This window comes from Tasmannia lanceolata, unplaced genomic scaffold, assembly GCF_043159265.1.
Source record: "Tasmannia lanceolata isolate RefF3 unplaced genomic scaffold, GAP_Taslan_0.1 ptg000006l, whole genome shotgun sequence".
Taxonomy (NCBI): domain Eukaryota; kingdom Viridiplantae; phylum Streptophyta; class Magnoliopsida; order Canellales; family Winteraceae; genus Tasmannia; species Tasmannia lanceolata.
The window spans coordinates 26,884,302-26,908,973 of NW_027518683.1; the positions used below are offsets into that span (position 1 = coordinate 26,884,302).

At 38.5% G+C, this 24,672-nt stretch overlaps 1 protein-coding gene across 1 annotated transcript; it reads right to left on the reverse strand.

Annotated features, from left to right (window-relative positions):
* Nucleotides 1-6,820: 6,820 nt before the first annotated feature.
* On the reverse strand, nucleotides 6,821-20,797 carry LOC143880175 (very-long-chain enoyl-CoA reductase-like). The gene is made up of 4 exons (XM_077382964.1): nucleotides 20,474-20,797; nucleotides 20,192-20,231; nucleotides 7,687-8,441; nucleotides 6,821-7,162 (listed from the first exon to the last, which is right to left on the reverse strand). The coding sequence occupies exons 1-4, from the start codon at nucleotides 20,540-20,542 to the stop codon at nucleotides 7,094-7,096; spliced, it is 933 nt and encodes a 310-aa protein (XP_077239079.1). The 5' UTR covers nucleotides 20,543-20,797; the 3' UTR covers nucleotides 6,821-7,093.
* Between the last annotated feature and the right edge of the window lie 3,875 nt (nucleotides 20,798-24,672).

Sequence of the window (24,672 nt, forward strand, 5' to 3'; positions counted from 1 at the left end):
AATCTATGGACGAACCTTCAGCTGAGGGGGCAAACTTCAAACAAATTGAAATTACAGGGGTGTATTTGTCACGTTTTAAACTATAGGGGTGAAAGTGGATGTGTCAGAAACTAGAGGGGGTGTAAATGTAACTATCCCTTATGTTAAAGCCCTTTAAACATGTTTCATATGCCCCATGCCTCCACCTAGGGGCTGTTTGGATATGCGGATTTTAGAATCCGGGATTTCTTCAAAATTGTAGCTAAGAGACGAGAAGAAGCGGACCACCCATCGTTTTTGACTTGTTTTTTACTTCTCACCCTTCTTTCTGTCAGCAAGAGAGTAGCAGATCCTCCCATATTTCCAGGTTTTATAAATCTTAGGATGCAGGAGAGATTTTTAAAACCTGAATTTCTCACGTAAAATCCAAGAAATGCTTTCAGGATAGCATACATCAGCTTGATCATGAACTCTTTTTTACACTGTTCTCAAACTAAAAACCTAGAATCTAAAATCCGCATATTCAAATGGGACCATAACATTTCCTTAGGCTTTGGCAGTCGTCGTGGCCACTTTGTTGCAGCTTCCACTCTAGCCCATTTTTCTCCATGCAGGGGTGGAGCCAGGAATCCACACTTGGGGGCCGGACTGATTTACACTTTGTCTACACAGGATTTGGGGGGGCCGTTTACTATTACCGGCGTTCAAGAACGCCGGTAAAAGCAATTATTTCCTTTTCGCGGTGTTTATGAACGCCGGTAAAACCCATATATAGTGTAGGGTATAAAACAGATTTTGCAAGTCACTGGAGCCATGGCCCCCCTCATGAAATATGTGGCTCTTCCCCTGTCTCCAAGTAGTCCTTCTCACAAGTCACTTCTTCCGTTCGCGGCTAACTCTGATAGCTTCTACTTTGTCGTAGTTGATCTGATACCAAATATTAAGTACCTAACCAAACCGCATTAGAATAAGCACTTTAACTTGTCGTATACCGGGACTTGATTTGGAAAAAAGTTCTAGACAGGGAAAAATTTAAGTTTAATACAGTAATGGTTAAACAAAAAGTAGTAAAAAATGGAAACACAAAAAATACATTAAAAAATTTGTCATTTACAAAATATAGTGGGGATAAAGTTAGAAAGTTGGCTAAAAATTCATTTAATATGTCTAAAATGCATTTTAAACATGTTTAAAGCGTTTTCCACAAATAACGGATTTTTTTTCAATGGAAAAGTTTTAAACGGAGTATTAAATGGTACACCAATAAAATAAGTTTTTTTTTAAAAAAAAACGGCGTTTTTCTAACTATGGTCCCACATACGTAAACAAACTACTTAGAGGACTGTAACACATTGGTATGAGCATAAAGCTTATTTAATCAAAGTTCAAGATTAGATGTTTCGTTAGTAACGTTAGTAACTTCAAATGAAATAGCTTGATCCTAATTTAACTCATCGTGCTAATCGAACGACAAGCTATTACCTAGGTTCCAAGCTATAAATGTAAGGAATTCAGAAGAGAACAGCCATTTTCCCATAATTCAAGCAAACATTATGGGCATACCTTGCCAACCCAAGTTTTACGCCACCCCTCACTTCACAACAATTGCTAAAGTCCCTTTCTAGTTCCACCACTAATTCATCAGAGAACCTTAACCCTCCAAATCTCTTTAAAAACACACCAACCAAAATCCTATCGCCAGTCCAAATACATCCATGCAAATTTTCACTTTTCACCGTGTATTTGGGATCTTTTCCACCGACCAATAACCTCAAACTAACCCATCACAAGCCACAATATAGACACCCCTCATTTTGCCATGGCAGCTTTCTTTTTTCAGGTGTAAAAAGGCATAGAAACTGCCACTGAGGGTGTTCATACACAAAATGGGAGTACGAGTATTAATTAACAAAAGAGCCAGAGCATGAATGTACTAGGGTTAGAAGAAAAAATTGCCAATTCACAAAAAGAGATTGGGACCATTGGAGGGCTTGTGCATAATGTAGAATAGTACTGGGTCCACCCAAGAGCACTGGGGCCAACCAAATTGCATTGAGCAAGAAAGCAAGTGTGTAAGGAAAACATCAAAAGGACTAGAAAAGTGGGAATATGAATGCCGAAGAGAGCTTAACACGGGAAGTTGAGGCAATCAGAGACATCACAGCTCATATGCACCGGAAAGAAAAATTAAAATTGACACCAAATCAATAGATGTTTGGATCTAACCATAGTTCAAAGATTCGAAATGTTTACTCCATCGAAAGTGGGGCCAATAGAGAGATTGACAACTTGGCGAGAACTTTAAATACTAGAATATGAAAATTTGAAAAATAATAGAGATGACATAGAGTGTGAAAACCTGATTGCATGCGCGCGCACACACAGCATTCATCAATAGATTCTCCATCTGCCCTTCTAAAGTAAAAGGCTCTCCTTCCAGAGATTAAAAAGGCCTTGGACAGATTTCATCATTGGAAGGTCTCCCACACATAGAGAGCAGACTTGGGATAACTTGTGGCTACACGGCTAAGAAAAAGAGTGAATACTTGGTATATAATCAGTTGAAGATTACAAGCACATGTGGAGGTAACGGATAGATTGTTGATCGGGAAAAATGGAGGAGAAGATCGAATCTAAATTTCCATCATTTAATTACTTAAGAACCATCTATCAGCCTCATAAAATTCAAGACAAAGTGGTAGAGGTTGATGCCTACACCAAATAATTCTACCAATTTATTTCTAGCAATGATTTTGCGGAGTCGAAGAGTAACTTGTGCGATATATTGGAGGATTGAAGAGAAATATTCAAGAGGATCTAAATCTACAAAACATTTGGTCAATTTCGGAGGCACACCACCATGGTCATATCTATGAGAAACAACATATGCAAGATAGGCAAACTGCCTTTCCAATTGGCATTGCACATGGCTCGAATTTAGCATCGAAAGTAACATTTGTACAATTGACTGGGACTGTTGCCCATGTTCAAGCTAGCAAATATGTTGGAACTCTTTCTGGTTCTAAATGTTTCAAGTGTGGACAGTGTGGCCACAGCAATGGCGAACATGGAGAATTAGAGCATACTGATTTTAATGTCAAACCAGTATTTGATTCATACACAAATGAAGCGTGCAAAGTGGTTGTCTATGATGATGAACTAAATTTCCTAGTCAACTGTAGGATATGTTATATATCTAAAATACGTTCAAAATATTGATTGGCTTCGTCACAAAATATTTCACATGACTTGTACAATTGGTGGCTAAGTACTTCAACATGGTGATCTAAAATAGAAGTTGTGAGAATTTAATTTCAAGGGTGATTAGGATGCGTTATGTAGGATGTGCTACCAACTATCCCAAAACCAATTTGTGGTACGAGATGCGCAACCATTATCTTTATCGAGTAGCACCATCGTGGTGTCATGGCCAGGTTGATCAAACCCTCATTGGTCATGCCCTCCGAGCCCAAGGGGCATTGCTGGCCCCCATAAGCAAACAACCCACCCCCCCCGGGAGCCTCGAACGCACAACTGATACCAGCTTAGGATCATGGCGCTACCAACTACCCCACACCTTGGGAGTCTCGAATGCGCGACCTTGCTCTGATATCACCTTAGGATCATGGCGCTGCGAACTACCCAAAAACCAATTGGTGATGGGAAAGACGCAACCATTATCTTTATTGAGTTGCACCATCATGGTGTCGGGACCACGTTGATCAAACCATCATTGGTCATGCCCTCCAAGCCCAAAGGGCATTGTTGGCCCCCATAAACCAACATGATCCATGTTGTAAGGATAAAACAGATCATGTGATCCATGTTGGGCAAACAAAACATATTCCCTAATTCATTTTAATCTCAAAATATTACTTGCATCATCATAGATATTTAGACCTAAATTGAAAGCTGGGGAGGGTACCAATTCCTTCATTTGCCATGTTCCCTACTTTCATGGAAGAATCTAGAGTTGTATTTTCATTGATAAACAAGTGTGGACAGAGCACATTATTGTAATTGATATAGACCAGTCACCAGCCCTTAGTTGTTTAGTTTAGCGATGTTTTTTTTGTTCCCTAACAACTTTGCCACGAGAATTGGTGACAATTGGAGAAATTTAGTACTACATAGATTTGCTGCTCAGAGCAAGTGTATAAACTGTGCACACTACCGAATGGGACATAAAGAGTGTGAAGAGATGAAGAGGTAAGTGAATGGGCTCTTTAAAAGGGTGTATCCATGAAAGCTTGAGCCTTGCTTATTTTTATTTCTAAGACACCAACTTATGTGTACCTGATTGTTCACAAAGGCAGAAAATTGTACAAGAGCTACATAGAGAATCATTTTGGGGTGAAATAAGGCACTTCATTTGGTCTCTAATGACTACATTTGGCCTAAGATGGGACGGATATTTTCAAATTTGTGGACCGTTGTCTTACTCGTGAAGTTTTAAAAGGGACAACAACTAATATGGGACTGTACATGCCATTACCTATATAGGAGGGAACCTGGGATACACATTACTATGGACTTCATGCTTGGCTTACACTGTACACAATGTTTTATTGACTTCTTGTATTGTTGATCCCTTCTCAAAGATGGCACATCATGTGGCTTGTCGAAAAAATTTGGATGCTTCTTATGTTGCTCATTTATTCATCAAAGAAAATTTCTTTAAAGAACTTATTCTTCAAAGAAGTGGTTCATTTGCATGGAGTTCCAAAGTTTACAACTTTAGATCGAGATTCAATGTTTGCCACCCATTTTTTTAGGTGTCTATGGAGGCAATTAGGCACTACCTTGCCTTAAAGTAGGGCCTACCACCCTCAAATAGATGGGCAAATAGAAGAAGTTATCCAATGTCATGGAAATATATTGCGTAGTTTGGAGGGAACCAACCTTAAGCAATGGAATTTGGTGGTATCCCAAGCTGAATTTGCTTTTAAAAAGTTCAAGAACATGTCATCAGGGCTCAACCATCAGAGCCATTGTATTGTTCTTGCTTAGATTGATGAGACTACAAAAAACTACAAAGCTACAATAGATAAGCATCATCAGAAGCTTGTGTTTGAAATTTCAGATTCTGTTTGGGAAATCCTCACTAAAATCATTTTTTCCACATACGAGTAAAACCAGCCAAGTCAAACAAAGATAGGTCCTTGCATGATCAATTGATCATTGAGAAGATTAAAGAAAATGCACATCGTTTGAAGCTTCCAAGCAACGTTAGAACACATGGTTTCTTCAATAAGGAACAGTTTGTACCATACCATATGAAGTCTTCCAATGACGAGTCCTTGGACCCGGGTCCAGTTCTCTTCAACTCAGGGAGGATGATGCAATGTACAAGGCTCTAGAGTTCTATGATTAATTGGACAAAGCAGAGCAATTGAGCTTATAGTAGTCTCATCAAATCCGAAATTTCCCAAGGATAGGCTGACCCAACCAATCCAAACCATCCCAATTTTGGCCCTGTTCGTTTGAGATTGTGACAACCGATTGAGTTAAATTTTGAGTCCAATTATCAGTTTGGGGCTCTCAATCGGTTGTCACAATCTCAAACGAACAGGGCCTGTGTCTTAGTTCTCAAGATTAGACTAGCCGAAACCATGCAAATCCACATTCCAACCTTGGAATTCGAATCTTCGCTCCATGTCATAAATTAAATAACGCCCTCTCCAACGGCTTAAGCTTTTGAAGTAATTGAGGGTTGCTAGCAAAACGGGATCCTGTGTGCTGAAAAAAAAAAAGAAAAGCACGGGAACTCCTATCGTGACACATGTGCATAAAACAAAAAAAGTGGGGCGCGTATCTCGACTTATGCTATAGATTGCCAAATAGTTCCCTAATACTTGCCTGTCTTTATTTTCTAGAAGGGGTTCAGTTTTAGAAGTGTTTTCGTTGGAGAAATTGGTTGTTTCTTGTAGCTAACTCTAAAAAAGAAGGGCCAAAAGTGAGGGGGATTAAATAACTCATCCTGGAACTGCTTAAGCTTTTGGAATAATTGGTTGTTTCACAGTCTACCTTATAAAAGACAAAACTTCTTCCGGAAATGTCAAGTTCATAAATCGTTTGCTTTGTTGCAAAAAACACTTCGAGCACTTTAAAATATGTTTTCAACTTATTTCTCACTTTAAATGTTCTCTAGCCTAAAATCAAGCTAGAATTCGAACACACAATTGTGTCATTTAATGCTATGTCTGCTTTGTGTTCTATGGCCAAACCGAATTATTTTTAAACAAATGACCCAGATCCATTGAGTGGCATTCCTACATAAGTTGGAGAAGGAATTTATCATGTAGAGCTTTGTTCATATCATTTGAAATATTGAAATTCTGCCTAATTCTGTTGTCTGGTTCCCAAAAAGAACAGAATCAAGGGGGCCGAATTAGAGTGGGGGAAATATTGAAATCTACCTGCCCCAAGAGGTGGTATTCTGATTCCACCCTGATAGGAATGCAATTTTTTTATTATAATTTTTAATTAAATTTTAATTTTAATTTTTTTTCATTTTGTTCAAGGGAGAATCAGAATATGATATCGATTCCGATTTCTGATTCCTGCAATCCAAACTCAGCCTATTAAAACTTGAGGCTCTCATTTTTTTTTTCAGGGAAATAACTCAATTACCTTTGTTTCAAATGTCTCAACTCATGCCAGGGTTCTCTTCATTTTTTTTTCTACTTAAAGTGCATTTTATCTGATATGAGTGGAAGCCATGGCAGAGGTGAAACATGCAAGGCTTAAAGGGCATTTTATCAAATGGACACATATTCTTTTTCTTACAGATGAAGTGTTAAACTGAGATAGCTAATCTTACATAGCGAATTTCCTGGCATAATCAGGATGCGAAGCAACTGAATTGAAATTTAGCATCAAGAGATCAATTCATAAACAAATTAAGCAGCTGACAGGAATTCTGCAAAATAACTTCTACTCTAATTCTAGCATAATTCCCATTTCTGGAATGAAAATACAAACGAGATTCTAAGGAAAAGTGATAATTCAATTTCTTACAACATCAAACTAGATTCTACTTTCATAAATCTTGAAATTTGTTGATGAACTGGAATATTTGGGTGCAGAGAAACCAAGTGAGATTAGTTACTTCTCACAGAAATGGAGGAAGTATCACCCATCGCCGTGGATATTTCGGGCGCCCCTCTTTCCCATCGAATAACTGCAGACCAAGGAGTAGACATAAGAACTAAGTGAATGGGAAAAAACAAAATAATCTCGCATCTAATTAGTGTTGAGAAATTAGAAACAATGGTTGAGCTTCTACTTATTAATTTATTTAGACAATTTGAAAACCATGACAATGAGAAGCAGGTGTGCCATAGAAAGAAATGTGCTACTGTGATGGAACCAGGGAGTGCGCCAGGTACTATTGGAAAACTCCTGGAATCAATTGGGTTTCAAATTTGCCAAGTTCTTATCAGAATCTGAGCTTGGCCATGCCAAATCAGCCAGAAAAGTCATTTTGACTCACCCCAGTTAAAGAAAAATTGACCACAACAATCACTAACTTGCCTGAGTCAACTTGGTTTTAACTTGGCAGAGTTCTGATCTGATTCCGAGTTTGAGTTTTCAAACACTGGCCTGGCTTGGGTACTAGGACTCAACCTCAAAATGGTTCCGAACGAGAAAACACATACATTGATTTGCAAATGAATAATGTATGCACATAAGATAGTAATTTACCTTCTTCAAGCGACGGTGCTTTGCAAGGGCCCAATTGCTCATAATAAAAGCTGCCACCACAGCGAAAAGATAACCAGCAACCGTCTGTGTAGCAATATTGAAACCGATCCACTGATAGATCTCCGTGGTGTAGTTTGCACAAGTGACTATATTGAATAGAAACCCACGGGGAATTTGATACCCTCCGTTTCCATTGGGGCTTCTAAGGTTTCGTAACAGAATATGGCAATAGAAATTCGAAACTTGAGAGACCAATGCAATGGCAAAACCAATCTTCATTTGCAGATCACTCACCGGAGTGTAGAGAGGGTGATTCACATAATAAGCAATGTATGAACCAAACGACCAATAGTAAGCACAGTTTCTGAATACATTAGAGAGAGGTGAGGTTGCATGACTAAACCTGTGAACAAAGAAGGTTTCCATGATACGCTTGAAGTAATGGAAACACCAGGTGTACATGGCATAAGTCTGGACTGGGTGGATAACACGTTCGCCCTTATAGCCGAAATATTGATAAAGTGGAAAGTAGTAGAATATTGGGTAGATAATTAAAGGGCCCAAGTACTCCCAAAAGAAAAGGGTACGGTAAGAAACTTGCACGCCTAAATCCTTGAACACCACAGTCAAATTGTCTGTGTTTCCATCGCAATAATCTTGGAGATTCTTTTTGGAATTGAGCACAATGGGTTTCCCACGGGATCCAGGTTGCAAGGGAAGGGTAAGACGCTGTCTTGAAGGGTAGTACTTCTTGGCTGTTGAATGTAATAACAATGAAGTTAGGTATCTATAACTGAGTCTTGAAGTAGAGAGAAAATTTTCAGACTGAAAAAGGAAATATCGAAAACTGAATGAATATACAAGGCTATCATTATATTATTGATGACATAAATTGCCAAATAATTTTGAATTTAAAGAGACTAACTGACTGAAATAATTAAATTTATACCTGTCCAGTCGCATTTTATGTTAGCGACTTTAATCCAAAAATCAAATAACTAGCTCTGGATTGGTAAATAAATATGTATACTTGCAGTAAACAAGCTCATGATTGGGCCACCCACATGACATCAGCACTATTCAGCTTGTTCACCCAGTGGTCCCAACATGGATTATTAATAGCACAAAAGCCTCCAATCAGATGATCCTAAACTCCAAACCATATGAATCAGTTCCGTGCGAATTGATGGTTACAGAAAATAGCAAATGCTCACATTAAGTGGCAAAAGCCACACAAAATGCTCACATCAAGTGGCAAAAGCCACACAAATGCATGGTTAAGATTGTCTAATCAGATGAATATCAGGATATAAAGAATCCATGGTGGGGCAGATGAACAGTCTAGATCATGCCGATGGAAGTTTGCTTGGCCGAATCATGGGTTGTTAAAGCTACAACGGGACAGTTTCTCAACATACCCATTTTATATTATACGCTGTACCACTTTAATAAGCATGAACTTGTACGCATTTTCGGATTTCTTCACCATATTCATTCGTGCATTTATATTTTTGAACCTGGAAAGTTGTTTGGAAAGCAATGCCCATTTTTTCTTAATTAAATATTCAAAAATGTTTTTCCTTCTGAAAGGAAAGAGAAAACATATGAAAATTATAGCCAAGATAAGGGATAGAAGACTAGAAAATCTTTTTTTTTGGTTTCTATATTGTAGGCTTTGTAAACCATCTTGCACACACGGTACTATACCAGGTGGACATGACAAGCACTAAAAGATTTACCAATAACAAGCCCAAGTAAACTAGCTAAGAGAATCTGAAAATGAACCAAACAAACCTACTCAGAAGAACCAGGTACATTCAATAACGAATCATGATCTGCTCACTCAAATGACAAACCTGAAGACGGAGTGTGTTCCTAGAGAAAGTTCGAAAGGTTCAGAAGATGGAGTATAAAAAAGGGCGGCCCAGTGCACGAGGCTCCCGCCACTGTGGGGTCTAGGGAGGGCTAGATGCACGCAGCCTTACCCCTCCTTTGCAGAGAGACTGTTTCCGTGACTCGAACCCGCGACCACCAGGTCACAATGGAGCAACCTTAACGTTGCGCCAAGGCTCACAACGGTAAATGAACCAAACAAACCTTACCCCGAAGACGGAGTGTGTTCCTAGAGAAAAAGAGTATCTAATTGAGTCTCTTCAGTGTTTCAGAAGATGGAGTATAAAAAAGGGCGGCCCAGTGCACGAGGCTCCCGCCATTGCGGGGTCTGGGGAGGGCTAGATGTACGCAGCCTTACCCCTCCTTTGCAGAGAGGCTGTTTCTGTGACTCACACCCATGACCACCAGGTCACAATGGAGCAACCTTACCGTTGCGCCAAGGCTCGCAACGGTAAACGAACCAAACAAACCTTACCATTTCAGAAGATGGAGTATCTTCTTGGATTTTTCCAGTCCCTCTTCTTTTACTACCATTTTTATTGTTTATCTTTTCTGATTAATGTCTGTATAACAAAGAATGGTTAGAGAAAAAACGAAAGAAAGATAAAAAAGAAGAAAAAACTATTTTCTTTTATCTTACAGTTCCTACAGAATAGAGGATGAAATGAAAAATTATAAATGGATTCACTGATTTTGATTTGAGCATGCTTTTCTTCTTTTGAAACTATATTTTTTCATTGTTAGTTTACTAATTTTCATGCGTTGTATTTTCATTTTGCATTTCAAGTGTCCTTTCCGCTGTATCTGTATCTTCCCTTTTCTGTCTTCTTGAATGTCAGACATTTTCATACCCTTATATCTTTGTTCTTTTCTTTCCCATCCTGTCCTTGAACTATACCGTTTTTTTTAATGGAGTGACCAAGGGGATGTCTTAGAACTATTCTTTTGTTGATATTTTTTTTCTTTTATGATCATGAAACAAGGCAAGCCTAATCCAAAACTAACATCATTTAGTGGGAAAGTACAGACCAATGGGTAAACCATTTTGAAGGCAGTAATATAGGGTTAAGTAACCAAATCTTATGTTATTGAAGTAAAGGAAATAGCAGATAGGATTCAGATGCCCAAAGTTAGTATTCATGGATGATAGTTAACATGAACTCTTTCTAAATCTTCTACATGAACTCTGTAAAATTTTACCCAACATATTTCCTACATAATTGCAAGAAACATGTTCCATATTTTCAGGCAGGCATATTTTTTTAAATGGGAAATATCTTTTGTCAGATATAATTTCTAGAAAATAGGAAACAATTACCTACTTCTTTTATGGAATGACAATGGAATTTATTAAAGATGCAAAAACCTTAAGTAAACATAAGGATCTTGATTGAGATGACAAGGGCAGCAAGTGAAACAAACAAAAGTGAAAAAAAAAAAACAGAAATCAATCAAACGAGAAATGATCAGGAACTGCTACCACCTCATTATGCACGCCACTCCCAAACATGCTCATCGGCAACCTCATTTGCCAACCTAAAAGCATGATAAAAAGATACATTCTTTACTTCAATATGATCAAGAACTGCTTATAAAGCATCCATGAAACTCCATGGAAAGCATTTTCCCTCACTCATCCATCGGATCACATTTAAAGAATCCCCCTCCACAATCACCAAGTCAAGAAGATCATGATCCACAAGAAGAATACGCTTCTTAAGGGCCATTACTTCGGTCTTGTTAAAGAAATCCCATCTACCCTCACCGCCATGGTCTCTAAGAATGCATCCAATGCCGGCAAAACCAGTATTCCTGAAGCTCGACTTCAAGATACCTAATGGAGGGGGCTGACACTTGAGAGAATGAAGGTAATGAGTGAAGTGGTTGTCTCTATAGATAAACCAAGCCAATCGTGAATCAGATTCAGACACCCCTTCAAATCTCTTTGTAGCAATTTCATACTTTTAGGACAGCTTGTTTCTATTTCAAGAACTTTTTATTTTTTTATCAAATATATAAAAAAAAGGCGGCCCAGTGCACGAGGCTCCTGCCAATGCGGGGTCTGGGGAGGGCCACATGTACATAGCCTTACCCTGCTTTGCAAAGAGGCTGTTTCCGTGAACCGAACCCGTGACCACCAGGTCACAATGGAGCAACCTTTATAAAATATAATGTTGCAATATTATTATCCTGAGAACAAGTTTAGAATATATTTATAAAATATACACTATAACTATATCAGCTTTACTTTTAACTAGATTGGGAGCATAGAATTATGAAATGTTAGAATTTAACAATTTTATTCTATTAGTTTAAGAAATAAAAAAGTCGGGAATACTGAAATGCTAGATTTGAATATTAACATACAGTAACTAATTTTTATTTTTATTAGGGTTTTCTTGTAAACTTATGACTTCTAATTTCTAAATACAAAATGTGTAGGAAACATATTTTGAGATTGGGTAACTATACCAGCAGCAATTTCATATGGTCTCATGCAAACACCAAATCCAATAAACATCTAAAATGAGTGAGAAGGTCCAATTTTATTATCTAGGCTACATAGATTACAATGTCGTGCTATGATGATATGACAAAAATGACACACCTACTTCTGACCAATAATTCCAAGGATCAAAGACTGACTAGAGATCTAGTAGTCAAGTATAGGAAAATAAATTAAAACTATGATGTCCGTCAAACGTACTTCTAGAAAGAGAAAATGGGTTAGTAGTACAAGCTAAACTAAGTCGAAACTAAAAAACTTGGGCAAAAATGACTCACGTGTTGGACTATACTACTACAAAACAGGGATGAACAGAACAATAGTAGGGTTTGTTCAACAAATATTTCACATTTTTAGGTTCATTTTTAAATGTTTCCCAACTCCCTTCAATGCAATATGATTGTATGAGATGATGTGGCTTCCCATTAGTCATTTTAACCACTTGCTCCACTAGCTCAATCCTATATGAATTCAAGTCACTAGCTTGTCTCCGCAGCATCGCCAACCCAGCAAAACTATTTCGTGAAGATGTTATGAATCTAATACGAGTTTGGGGAAAATCAGTTCTTCCGAGTCCTAAACAACATTCTAGATGTAAGAAAACAAGAAATTGGAAGACTCAAAGATGAAAAAAATCAACATGACACATGAGGAACCCACCTTAAGCATGGAAAAGTCATTCCCAAATTCAATAGTTTTCAAACATCTAAACAAAGCTACGAAAAATCTCTCAAAACAATTATATGAAAGATTCTAAGCGAGCCTCAAAGTTCTAAATCATCCACTCCTTTAAATAAACCCTTTCTTTGACATAAAGACTCCTAAATAGAATAGAAAGATAGATCTCACCTCCAAATTGGAAACAACCAAATCTATAAAACATGTTTGATTGAAGAACTCCACTTAGAACCAACCTAAACTTGTCCTAAAATCACTTCAGACTCACAGGAAATTCCTCTAAAATAATAAGAGGTATGATAGATGCAAGGGCGCTCTTGCATAAAGGCCCGGAAAAGGTTGTATCCACATCATTAAGTGCAACCGAATTTACTTTCTCAACCAATTCTAAAAGGTTACCGAAAATGACATGGATCCAATCAAGGGCACTTTTCCAGCTCTTTATGCAAGTATGCCCTTGCAGCTATCATTCCTCAAATAATAATGACAAGACTACAAAGTTTCAACACAAACGTGACTCAAGTTAACGGATAAGCATTATCGACGTTACCCAAATTCTAACGATAGGGTTGGTATTGGCAGATCCGAAGGATAGAGCACTTACAGCATCCTCATCCATGGTCTAAACGGGTCCCTATATTGATTTCATCTTGGCCCCTTTCTTGACCGTGAGAATTTTAGTCTAATGGGGTCCACAATCCTCATCAAGACAATAAGAGGTGCGTGATAGAAGAGCTTAAGCTTGTATAAGAAACAATCAAAGTGTTACATAGTTGCCATTCTAGATTTTCATTAAAAAATTGAATTTCATTTTCTCATAGAAAAGGTAACCCATGAGCTAGTAAGCAATAAGTTTGCCAAGAGCAAAGAATAGCTAGTTTTTTTTTTTATGACATAGGGTATCCCCACCCCAACAAAGAATAGCTAGTTAATGGTCTTATTAAAGCACTTTTATCATAACGATCAACACCGTAATGTTTCGGCATAATATATATGGATAGAGACCGCAATGACATAAAACATAATCATTCATATAGAGCATTTGGGTCATTGCTTCAGGTTGATCATGGCCCCTTTCTTATTCATGAAATTTTGGGTCTAGTGGGGCCACAATTCTCTTAAGGAAGAAATGATTTGCATGATAGAAGAGCTTATAAGCTTGTATAAGAGACAATGGAAGAATTATCCACATAGCTACGATTCAAAGTTTTTCATAAGAAGAAAAAGCATGTTACAGTTGACACCCAATGGATTATAGAAAAGGTAATGCAAGGGCTACTAAAAGCATGTTTTCCAAGGGTGAAGAATGTTGAGTTAATTCCTTAGTTAAAGCACTTGGAAGTTGGGAGATACTCCCGGGTTATTTCAATAAGATAAGACTATTTTAAGGCATTGGCCCTTCTAGGAAATGCATGAACAAGTGATGTTGCTGTCTGCTTCCTCATAGTCACAAATATTTGCCTCAGAAATTCTCGGGAAGTGTAAATCTCGGGAGATTTTACTTCTTTTTTTTCAATAAGATAAGACTATTTTAAGGCATTGGCCCTTCTAGGAAATGCATGAACAAGTGATGTTGCTGTCTGCTTCCTCATAGTCACAAATATTTGCCTCAGAAATTCTCGGGAAGTGTAAATCTCGGGAGATTTTACTTCTTCTTTTTTTACTACTTTTAGGTCAAACATATCAGGAAATAACTGGAAAATGAAGATTTTTTAAAAATATACAAATATATGTAATTAAAGAAAAATAAAAATATCATAAAATTACTGTGATATTATCAATTTTTTAAGGGAAATGTTATCAGCACTACTGTATTTTGATGAGGGCACTCCTCACTTTATTAAAAGTACGGTATGGCCCGCACCATAAAATGATCCAAACTGTCCATTAGATGTGCTACAGTCTAAATAGCTTGTGCCCCAAAAATTATTTCCATAGGTTGATCCTAACCCTCCGTTCTATAGAGGATTAGGATCAACCCTCTAACATTTAGATCGGAGGGTTAGGATCAACCTATGGAAATGATTTTTGGGGCACAACCTATTTAGGCTGTGGACCATCTAATGTACGGTTTGGATCATCCTATGGTGCGGGCCATACCATACTTTTAATAAAGTGAGGAGTGCCCTCATCAAAATACAGTAGTGCTGATAACATTTCCCTTTTTTAATGGTAAATGATAAAAATGAAAATGGTGTGATATTTTTTTTAAATCTCGGGATAATATTGGGGTTTTATCATTTTACCAAAATAACGAGATAAAATCATGATATTTTGGAAAAAAAAAGTCAGAGATATTTGTGACTAAAGTCACTCCTATGTAAAGCCCTCACAGTAATACTTTAATGTCTATAAGCGTCAAATCATACTAAAACATACAGACAATAAGTTGAGGATTAAATCATTGATCGGTGCAATGGAATTTCCAATTTATCCTCAGGAGCGGGTTGGTATTTTCTTTTGAAGGGATTTGTAACATGCCGTGACTGAAAACCAATTTCACCAGTACACTTATTTCTTCTTCCACATTCTTTTGAAGTGATTTGTAACAATTCTCTCTTTACTTATTTCTCCTTCTCTCCTCCCACATTCTTATTTAGTTTCCTTTTTTCTACAAGCATGAAACCAAAGCTAACGATCACCTTTCTCATCCCTTCTTCACCCACCACTTAAAGTTCAACCCTTTCACCATTAAAATTTTGACCCTTTCTTATCAAATCCATATTTTAACCTTCGAATATGTATCAAACCCTGCACAAGTGTCCCAAGTTTAAATATTAACCCATAAACCCAATGGTTATAAACTTGCAACACATTTATAAATCTGTCACAGGTTTCACCATCCCAACAACCTTTTGATTTTTCTTTTGTTACAATCCAATTTTATTTTTCTTTTGTTACAATCCAATCCATATTTTAAACCATTTCACCCACCTATATATCAAACCTAAAATTCTGTTACAGATCATCACAGATTTTTTCCCTTACAGGCTTTCCCATAGATTTTACGTAGGTCTATTCCAGGTTTTTTCTAACTTTCTGATTCAGAATTTCCAGAGTTTTCTTTTACTGATCATTCACAACTGTTAGAAAGCCTATAAATTTCCTGCACCATACTCTTAAACTTGATTTAATCAGCCCTCAACCAAACCTATTACAGACCACATATCTGATACAGGCCAAAAACTTTTCGCAGAACCTCTGTTTCCCTGATCTCATACACCCAACCACCTGCAACCCTACTACAACCAAACAGTGTAGTTACATTCCACTTTATTGGGCTCCATAACCTGTAAAAATTAACCAGCCCTACTACACCTACACTGAAACAAACCATACCCTTTCCTATTAACTATTAGGCCATCCCACCCTTTGGCAGTGAAAATTATCCATCCCTTCTAACCATAACAATCCTTAACAGTCCCATCAATCCTAAAGCCAATTTTATTGCCCAAAACCATTACCTAAATCTTAATCCTACAATTCTGATCCCTGTTTTTCCATTGTATACATTCAAGAACATTTCTGTGGCAGTCCGGCATCAACTGGATACATGAATTGGCGAAGCTACTAACTAAACCACTAAAAACCTCAATGTCACCAAGCCCCAAGCAAGCTTCTTGCTAACCAAGGAGTTTGTGGAGAACCATGTTGTATCAGTATGGGTGCGAGAGTCAGAATCCAACATGGGTATGGAGTGTCAAATTTGGCAAACCTCAGAAAGAAAGTCTCATGTAATCGCCAAAATATTTAAACAATTCCCAAGTTTTAATTATAATAAATAATATATTAAAAAAGTTAATAGGTTAAGCAACCATAATGTTTAATTTCCATGTAAAATACCTACTATTAGGATGGATAAAACTCAAAACATGTGGTAATTGTAAAACATGATTTTAAATTTCCACTGAAACCGACACAAAATGACTGAAATGTTTCTGTTTCCATCCCCACCGAAATAACCGAAATGTATAAACCAAGATCATTAAGTGTAATAGTGGTATATTATACTAGTATGCATTACATAATTACATAATTTTAATCATATGTGGTTGGGTCTGTAGCTCAATTTTTGAGGCTTTGTACCTCAAATTGATGTTGTAGGTTCGATCCCAGCTTACCTAGCAAATAAAATTCATATGAATTGCATGCGAAAAGTGGTTCATGGATTATCAATAAATACTTATATGAATTACATGTGAAATTTGGTATGTAATAATTAATTATCAGACATGCGCGACAGTGCATGTCACTGGGTGTTTCATGTTTTTAAACTATTATGGATGGTTGTCTTACTTACGTGATGGTTTCTAGGCATGTATTTCAGTTTATTCTAACATTCCTGACGTTTCATCTTTATATTCTATCATTTGCATATGTTTCCCTAGGTTTCCGTGATTTCACAGGATTTCCACTGAAATGTTTCCGTTTCTGTGGCAACCAAAACTGAAACCGAAACCAAAATTTAAAACCTTGGTCGTGGTAGTAGCATTCAGAAAAAACCAAATAAAGAGACCTAGAAGTGGCGTCATGAATCCTAAAGTATTGGAATCCAAGACGCGTTTGACACGGGTATTTCGCCCATTCAGAAGAATCCGTATAACATATATGGAGAACCACATAGTACCCAATTCCAAAACCTGTTGGAAGGAAAATTCTTATTTAAAGATCCTACGTGGAAATCAGGACAAAGTACGAGTATGAAAGAAATTTAGTATGAACCTGAGATATAGTAAACAAAAGAGAGCCAGTGCTTTGTTATGATCCAAAAGATTCTCCATGGGAATGTTGGCGAGGAGTCATGTCCGAGGGAAGAGGATGCTGTCCGATTTAGATATAACGTTAAAACGAGTATGGTGCACATGTGAAAAACGATCTAGATATTTGCTATGGTCTCAAATATTTCTTGACGACTCTTGTCCGATCTAGATATTTGTTGAGAAGTCCTGTCCGAGAGAGCCGATCTAGATATATGTTATGGTCCCAAATAAATACTTGAGAACATGCACACCATACTACCGATTCCATGCCTTTGTACCAAGAACTTGAAGAGAGAGAGAGAGAGAGAGAGAGAGAGAGAGAGAGAACAAGAAAAACAATCTTCGGTTGGGAAAGAGAATTCACGTGCAGCGGCATAGTTCTTGAGGCATGGAGGGTTTCTGTTTCCAGTTCCATAATTTACTTTGGATTTTCAATTTTTCATATATCTTTTGTGAGCTGTCATTATATGCATTGTTGCGAAATTTGGTCAGATCAAGTTAGAAACTTACGACAATTTAACCCTTCTGCTTCTCATGATTTATGTTCCTAATTTGTATTCCCCAATCTATATAATGTAGATGCAGTATGGCTATTCAGCAAGGAAATAATCACATAGAGTGCTTCAACACATTGGAGGCCTGAGTTTCCTCGAATTAACTCATAGTTTTCCTCTTTATCTATCATCTTCTTCTCAATTTTTTGTTTTGATAGAACAATATTCTATCAAGTTGGTATCAGAGCACTTTCCTGTTGAATGCCTCTCACACGCCTTCAAAAGAACGAACTTGGTATCAAAGATTTGAAGGCTTATTCCATGGCTAAAGGAAACAAGAATGGGTCGTCCTCAGAAGAACAAGCCTTGGAAGCGAGGTTGGATGCGAGGCTTGCGAAGATTGAATCACGACTTGAATCAAGAATCCAAACCCTCGAAGAAAATATACTAAAGATGTTTAGAGAATTTCTCTCTCAAATTCCCAATCATCCCTAGGCGATGGCCACCCGAGTGTGACTTGATCTTATGTCTAAATCTATCGTTATGAACAGGGATCGGCCCCCTGAACAATGCGCTACAAAGTTCCATGATTGTCGAACCAATGAACGAGATGATAGAGGAGGCGGAACTTTATTAATTTTGATCAAAATTTTCCTCATATTAAAATAGAGTTTCCACGATGGGACGACGGTGATCCGATCGCTTGGGTGTCCCAAGCGGAATTATATTTTCAATTCCATCAGACGATGGAGGATCTAAGGTAGCAATCGCTTCCATCAATCTCGAGTGTGATGCTATCCAATGGTATGATTGGTTTGAACTTTGAAGTAACCTGCCATAGAGTTCCTACTTGGAATTAGTTCGTAGAGGGTTTATTAATTCGTTTCGGCCATTTGGGTATGAAGATGTTCATGGAGGGCTAGCAAAAATACGGAAAAAGACAATTCTCTTAGAGTATCAAGGTTGCTTGGAACGACTCCCAAACCGAGATAAAGACTGGTTAGAGCCACAATTGGTCGGGACGTTTGTAATAGGGCTCCGTCCAGACATTACACGGGAAGTCAAGATGCAGCATCATCGCATGATGGTGACGGCTATCTCTTATGCACAATTGCAGGAGAAAAAAGACTAAATGAAGATAGTCTATGTACGTATGAAGGCTCTATTACTTGACCCCTGATCTGCTTTGAGAAGGTTCCATCAAATCCATGGGTCATAACATGCATGTGAAGAGATTGATGGCGGAGTAACTCACGGAGCAAACTATGGCCCAGCAAACAGAACTAAGTGCTTCTATCCCTCACCTTTAGCTAAAGAAAGATGGGCATAGAAGCGGCTTAGCTCATTATCGAGATACAGGCCTCTTCCACTCGCCTTCGAATTGCCTCAAGCTCGTGCACAAGGATGGAGAAAGGAGGACACCCGGTTGTAATCGCTACTTTTGCCAAGAACAGAACGACGGGGCTATGTTGGCACTGTGATGAGAAATGGCATAAGAGACAACGATGCGAACTAAAACAGTTCTTGATAATCGAGCCAACGAGCGATCCCAACGAAGAGGACGAGGATAAGGGTGGAAGAAGTGTGACTACGATTAGCAATCATTGTATAGAAAAGCTAGCGCAAAAGGAGCATGATGTCTTCTTAGTGCAGCATAAATTTCTAGAGTTTATTACGAGTTTATTACTAATCAACTTTGAGGACAAGGTTGAAATTAAGGGTGGTGGAATGGTAAAACTAGTTTTCCTTATTTATAATGTCTTTCCTTTTTTCATGTTATTTCCTTATTCTAGTAGGTTTCCTTGATTTCCTTTTCCTATTTCCCCCTGATTTATGTTTCCTAAATCACATTCCCTAATTTCTATATAATGTAGATGCCGTAGGTAAATTCGGCAAGGAAATAATCACTTAGAGTGCTTCAACACATTAGAGGTTGAGTTTCCTTGAATTAACTCACAATTTTCCTCTTTCTCTATCATCTTCTTCTCTATTTTCTGTTTGATAGAACAATGTTCTATAAACAATAAGCATAAAATCAGATTTTTTTCAATGAACAATAAGGGCAATCATAGTAAGAATTAGGTTGGAGTAGAAAATTAAGCAAAATAAGAAAAAAATCTTTACTACAGAAAATATTATAAAAACCCAAAAATCAACCATCATTAACGACTTACTTCGTCGATGAATCGCCTCTTGCAGATCAAACACCGTGGCCTGCACAATGCCAGTGAGTTAAATATCTCAAAGAAAAATCACTATATGTAAAAAGTAATAGATCCAAAAATCTAAGCAGGGCTTCCAAATTCCAATAATAAATTTCTCAAACAAAATACGAAATCCACACCAATCTTACACAACCAGATCCATGAAAAATCAAAGACAAATATTAAGAGAACCCAGAGAACAAAACCCCAAAAGATTAAAAACAAAAACACAAAACCATAAAGAAAACATACCTCATCCTTGAGTTCAATCCCACCCTTAATGATTTCTCTGCCGCTCCTTGAAACAACAGTCACCTTCATTTTTCAAATTTAAAAAAAAAAAAAAAAAAAAAACCCAACTCTCCAAATGGGAAAACAAACGATAAGGAATCAGATCAGAAACTGAAGAGAAAACCCACTCCTGCTTCAAAACCCATATCCCATTTATGGAATCCCATGTGGGTTTTATCGCCTGGGGCAGTTCAAAGCTTCAACGCTCAAGAGTTATGGTGTGTGGTTGGGGTAGGGGAGCTACCATGAATTGGGCCGTTATGAGATTGTAAGGCTCTTCTTCTCAAATATAACAAATAGTTTCCTGTCTATTTCATTTGTGCATAAGGGTGCAAGTTTGGCCCTGTCAGCCCGGACCCGCGCTCAGGCCCGAACAAGGTGAGGGCTGGATTTTCCAACTCTCAGGACGGGTCAGGGTTCATTTTTTTAGACCCTGACTCAAGTCGGGTCAGGTTCTGGGTTAATGCCTCGGGTACCCTAACCCAGCCCGATCATAAGTTTTCTATTATAAAATTGAATCATCTATACATGTTTCTTTTGCTAATGTTTTCTATTATTTGGATTGATGTTTCTTTATATTATTATTATTAATTGTCTTTGTTGCCTGTCATGTTGTTGAATTCATATTGTCTTATTTTGTTCCCTTTCCCTGTTTATTGATCATTTTGTTCTATATGATAAGTGGTTGCTTTATTTTTGGCACTCTTAACAAGTACTTGCACTAGGGTCAATTAAGGCCGGCCCGGCCCGGCCCTACCCAATCAGGGCGGGCCAGGGCAGCACTGAGCCCTGTAGGGCGGGCCAAGGGTTGAGGTTTTTCTGCCCTGACTTAGGGTCAGGGTGGGTCAGGGCCGAGATAATGGGATCCAGGGTTGGACTAGGGTTTTGAAAAACCCGACTCAACCCAACCCTGTTGCAGCCCTAGTGCATATGGTCCAAGGTCCGATTACTATTTACATTTGAAAATGGGAATTTCATTTTAGTAAGAAAAAGAATTGCTAAGGCTCTGTTCGTTTTGGGCATGGTTAGGTTTAGATTTTGAGTCCAAAACTGACGTAATTGTGAGTCCAATTATTGTTTTGGACATAAAATCGATTCCCTTTCAAATTGTGGCTCGCAATCCGAAACGAACAGGGCCTAAACGGACAGGGCCATTAGATTTTGAGAACCCTTGTCCAAAACTGATTGTTGTACTCAAAATTATCAATTTTTGACTCTCCAAATTGATTCTCAGAGTCAATAATAATTGAGAATAGATTTTCAGTCCAAAATGATTATTGATCTAACCCAGTAAATTTTTTGGGAAATGTAAATGCGCCCATTTTCAATACTTGGGACACTCAGTGTAGGATGGCAATCATGTCCCTTCAATGCTGCTAAAAATAAGGGAAAAAGTCGGTCTATTTTGAGTGTAGTTTTTTATTTCGTGATTTTTAGCCACCTTTCACCGCTTGCCTATACTAGTTTCTTGATTTTTAGTCACTTCTCATCACTTGCCCACTAGTTTCCTGATTTTTAGCTACGTCACCTGCTCTACCTCTCTCTCACCACAGGGAGACACCAGTTTATCTTGAAAAAAATAAAATTCATGGTAGCCAAACGTCCTCTGAATCTAATTTTGAGTCTAATAATCAGTTTTGGACTCAAAATTGATTCTCAAAATCCAAAATGAATAAGGGCCTAAAATGATAGCGGTCGTTAGGCTCTTTCTTGCTAACCACTTTTTAAGCCTGGATATAAATGTGATTAGATCCATTGATCTGATTGGTAACCACTGGTAAAGGGTGTCAATTTTGGCTCGGGCTCGGAAGTTCGCTCGAGCTCGGCTCAAATCCTTAACGAGCCGAGCCGAACCGGCTGGCCAGGCTCGTTAAGCTTAACGAGCGGAGCCCGAGTTAGGCCAGGCTCGGCTCGTTAAGAATTTAATATATTTAAATATATATATTATATATTAATATATACACTAAAAGGGTTGTACAGGGAGTGAAAGGGGAGGCAAAATATGTCACTTCTTTTTTGGAACCCCGTTTGTTACTTGGACCACCCCCCTAGTGTAAAAAGAGTAGTAAAAAAACATTAGATAGGGCTGTCCAGGGAAGATGAGGGGTGTGAAATTAATATAATCCGAGCTCGATAAGGCTCGCGAGCCTAGCCGAGCCTGACCGAGCCGAGCCGAGCTTGGTTCGAGCCCAAGCCGAGCTTGGTTCGAGCCCGAGCCGAGCTTTTGAGCTTAACGAGCCGAGCCGTGCCTGCCGAGCTCGGCCCGTTTACACCCCTACCACTGGTCCATTTATGTCATCTAGCTCATTGACTCATAAAACTTTAGCTTTTGAAAAGATGAAACATTGACTTTTGTAGTTCATCATCTTACGGATATGATGTCCCATTATTACACACACATGCCCCATCTTCCTACAAAATATCATTAGGATCGACCCCGAAAGTGACTATCCACCGAGTCGAACCCTTTTGATAAATAGAGAGTTTATATGGTGAGGGTGAGTGAATATTATTTTTCAAATAGTGTAGTGGGCCCACTTCAAAGGATGATCCAAAACTTCATTTGTAGGGCCACAACTTAAATAGGATGTTCACCGTAGATCATCTTCATAAGATGATCCTAACCCTCCAATTTGCAGAGAGAGTGCACATTATAGAAGCCACTACAGATTAGAGTGTTAGACCTTGAGACCATCCTATGGAGATGAAGATGAACTACGGTGTACATCCTATTTATGTTGTGCACAAAAATGACCGGTTTGGATTGTCGTTTGAAGTGGGCCCACCGTACTTTTCGAAAAAGGCTGGATTTTACGCTCACTCAACATATAAAAACTTTATAAACATAAGAGGAATGATGCTATAAGAAGCCTTAATAAGAGAAATTTATTGGGAAACTAAGTTTGTTGGATCCACATGGCATTAGTTGGATCCAAATCCATCATTTATTGGCGCCTGTCACATAATTAACACCATGGGAAGTCACTCTTAAATGGATGATCCCAACTATCCGTAATGAATGCCTGATAAGAATAATAGAGAAATTATACGGTGGCCGACCCTGAAGTCCCTTCAAGGTGGTAAGTCAGACGTACCATCCTTGCTATTTGATCCAACAACAGCCTCTTAAAAAGTGGTCTGCTGCTGGATCAAATATATGGGTGGTACCGCTTTGTCGGTACTTGACGGTCGGGGCACCATATAAAAACTCAGAATAATAAAAAAAAAAACAATCCTCATTCAGAATGGAAGAATGCTAAACCGAAGGTCGCCCCTTGCAAAAACCAGCCGAAAGGGAGAAGTCATTCAGGAGTGCAACTTGGGCCAGGTTCAACCAGAACTTGTCGGGTTCAACCCGAAAAAAAGCCAGGTCAGGTTGCGTTGAGTTCGGGTTGGGGGCTTGGCCAACCCGACTAGAGTGAAACCTGACATTTTTAATCATTTTTTTTCTAGTCAGCTTAAAAAATCGGGTCGGGTTGGGTCGGGTCGGGTTCCAGTTCGGGTTCGGGTTGGGGAAAAAGGTTCCTCAGGTCGGGTCGAGTTCAAGTTGACTAAACGGTTCCTCGGGTCGCGTTCTGGTTGGCCTTGATCCGACCCGAGTTGCACCCCTAATCATTCTTATATCAAATGATCTCAATTATATTTGATGAATGGCATTCAAATGGCTAAGGGATTAAAAAAGCAATCCTCATTCAAATTGGAAGAATGCTAAACTAAAGGTCGCCCTTGCAAAAAACAGCTGAAAGGGTCGGCGCCCCATTTGGACCCATTCCATCAAAGTGCATTAATTATTCCATTACTTTTACAATTTTTAGTGCTATTATATATGTGATGGGGTGTGAAAACACCAGCCTCTCACAGGCCGCCACCTGTCCCAGAGTAGGTGAGCTGCAGCCTCTCACAGGCCGCCACCTGTCCCAGAGTAGGTGAGTTGCAGCCTCTCACAGGCCGCCACCTGTCCCAGAGTAGGTGAGCTGCAGCCTCTCACAGGCCGCCACCTGTCCTGGACACCTGTCCAGGACACCTCACCAGATTTTCCTATAAATACAGGATCAAAGCTCAGACCAATGGGTAATGCAAAAACCCTCTTCTCCACCCAAAACTCTTAGACTTCTCCCCTTCACTCCTGTCCATACTGACTTGAGTGTCGAAGGGCCTGT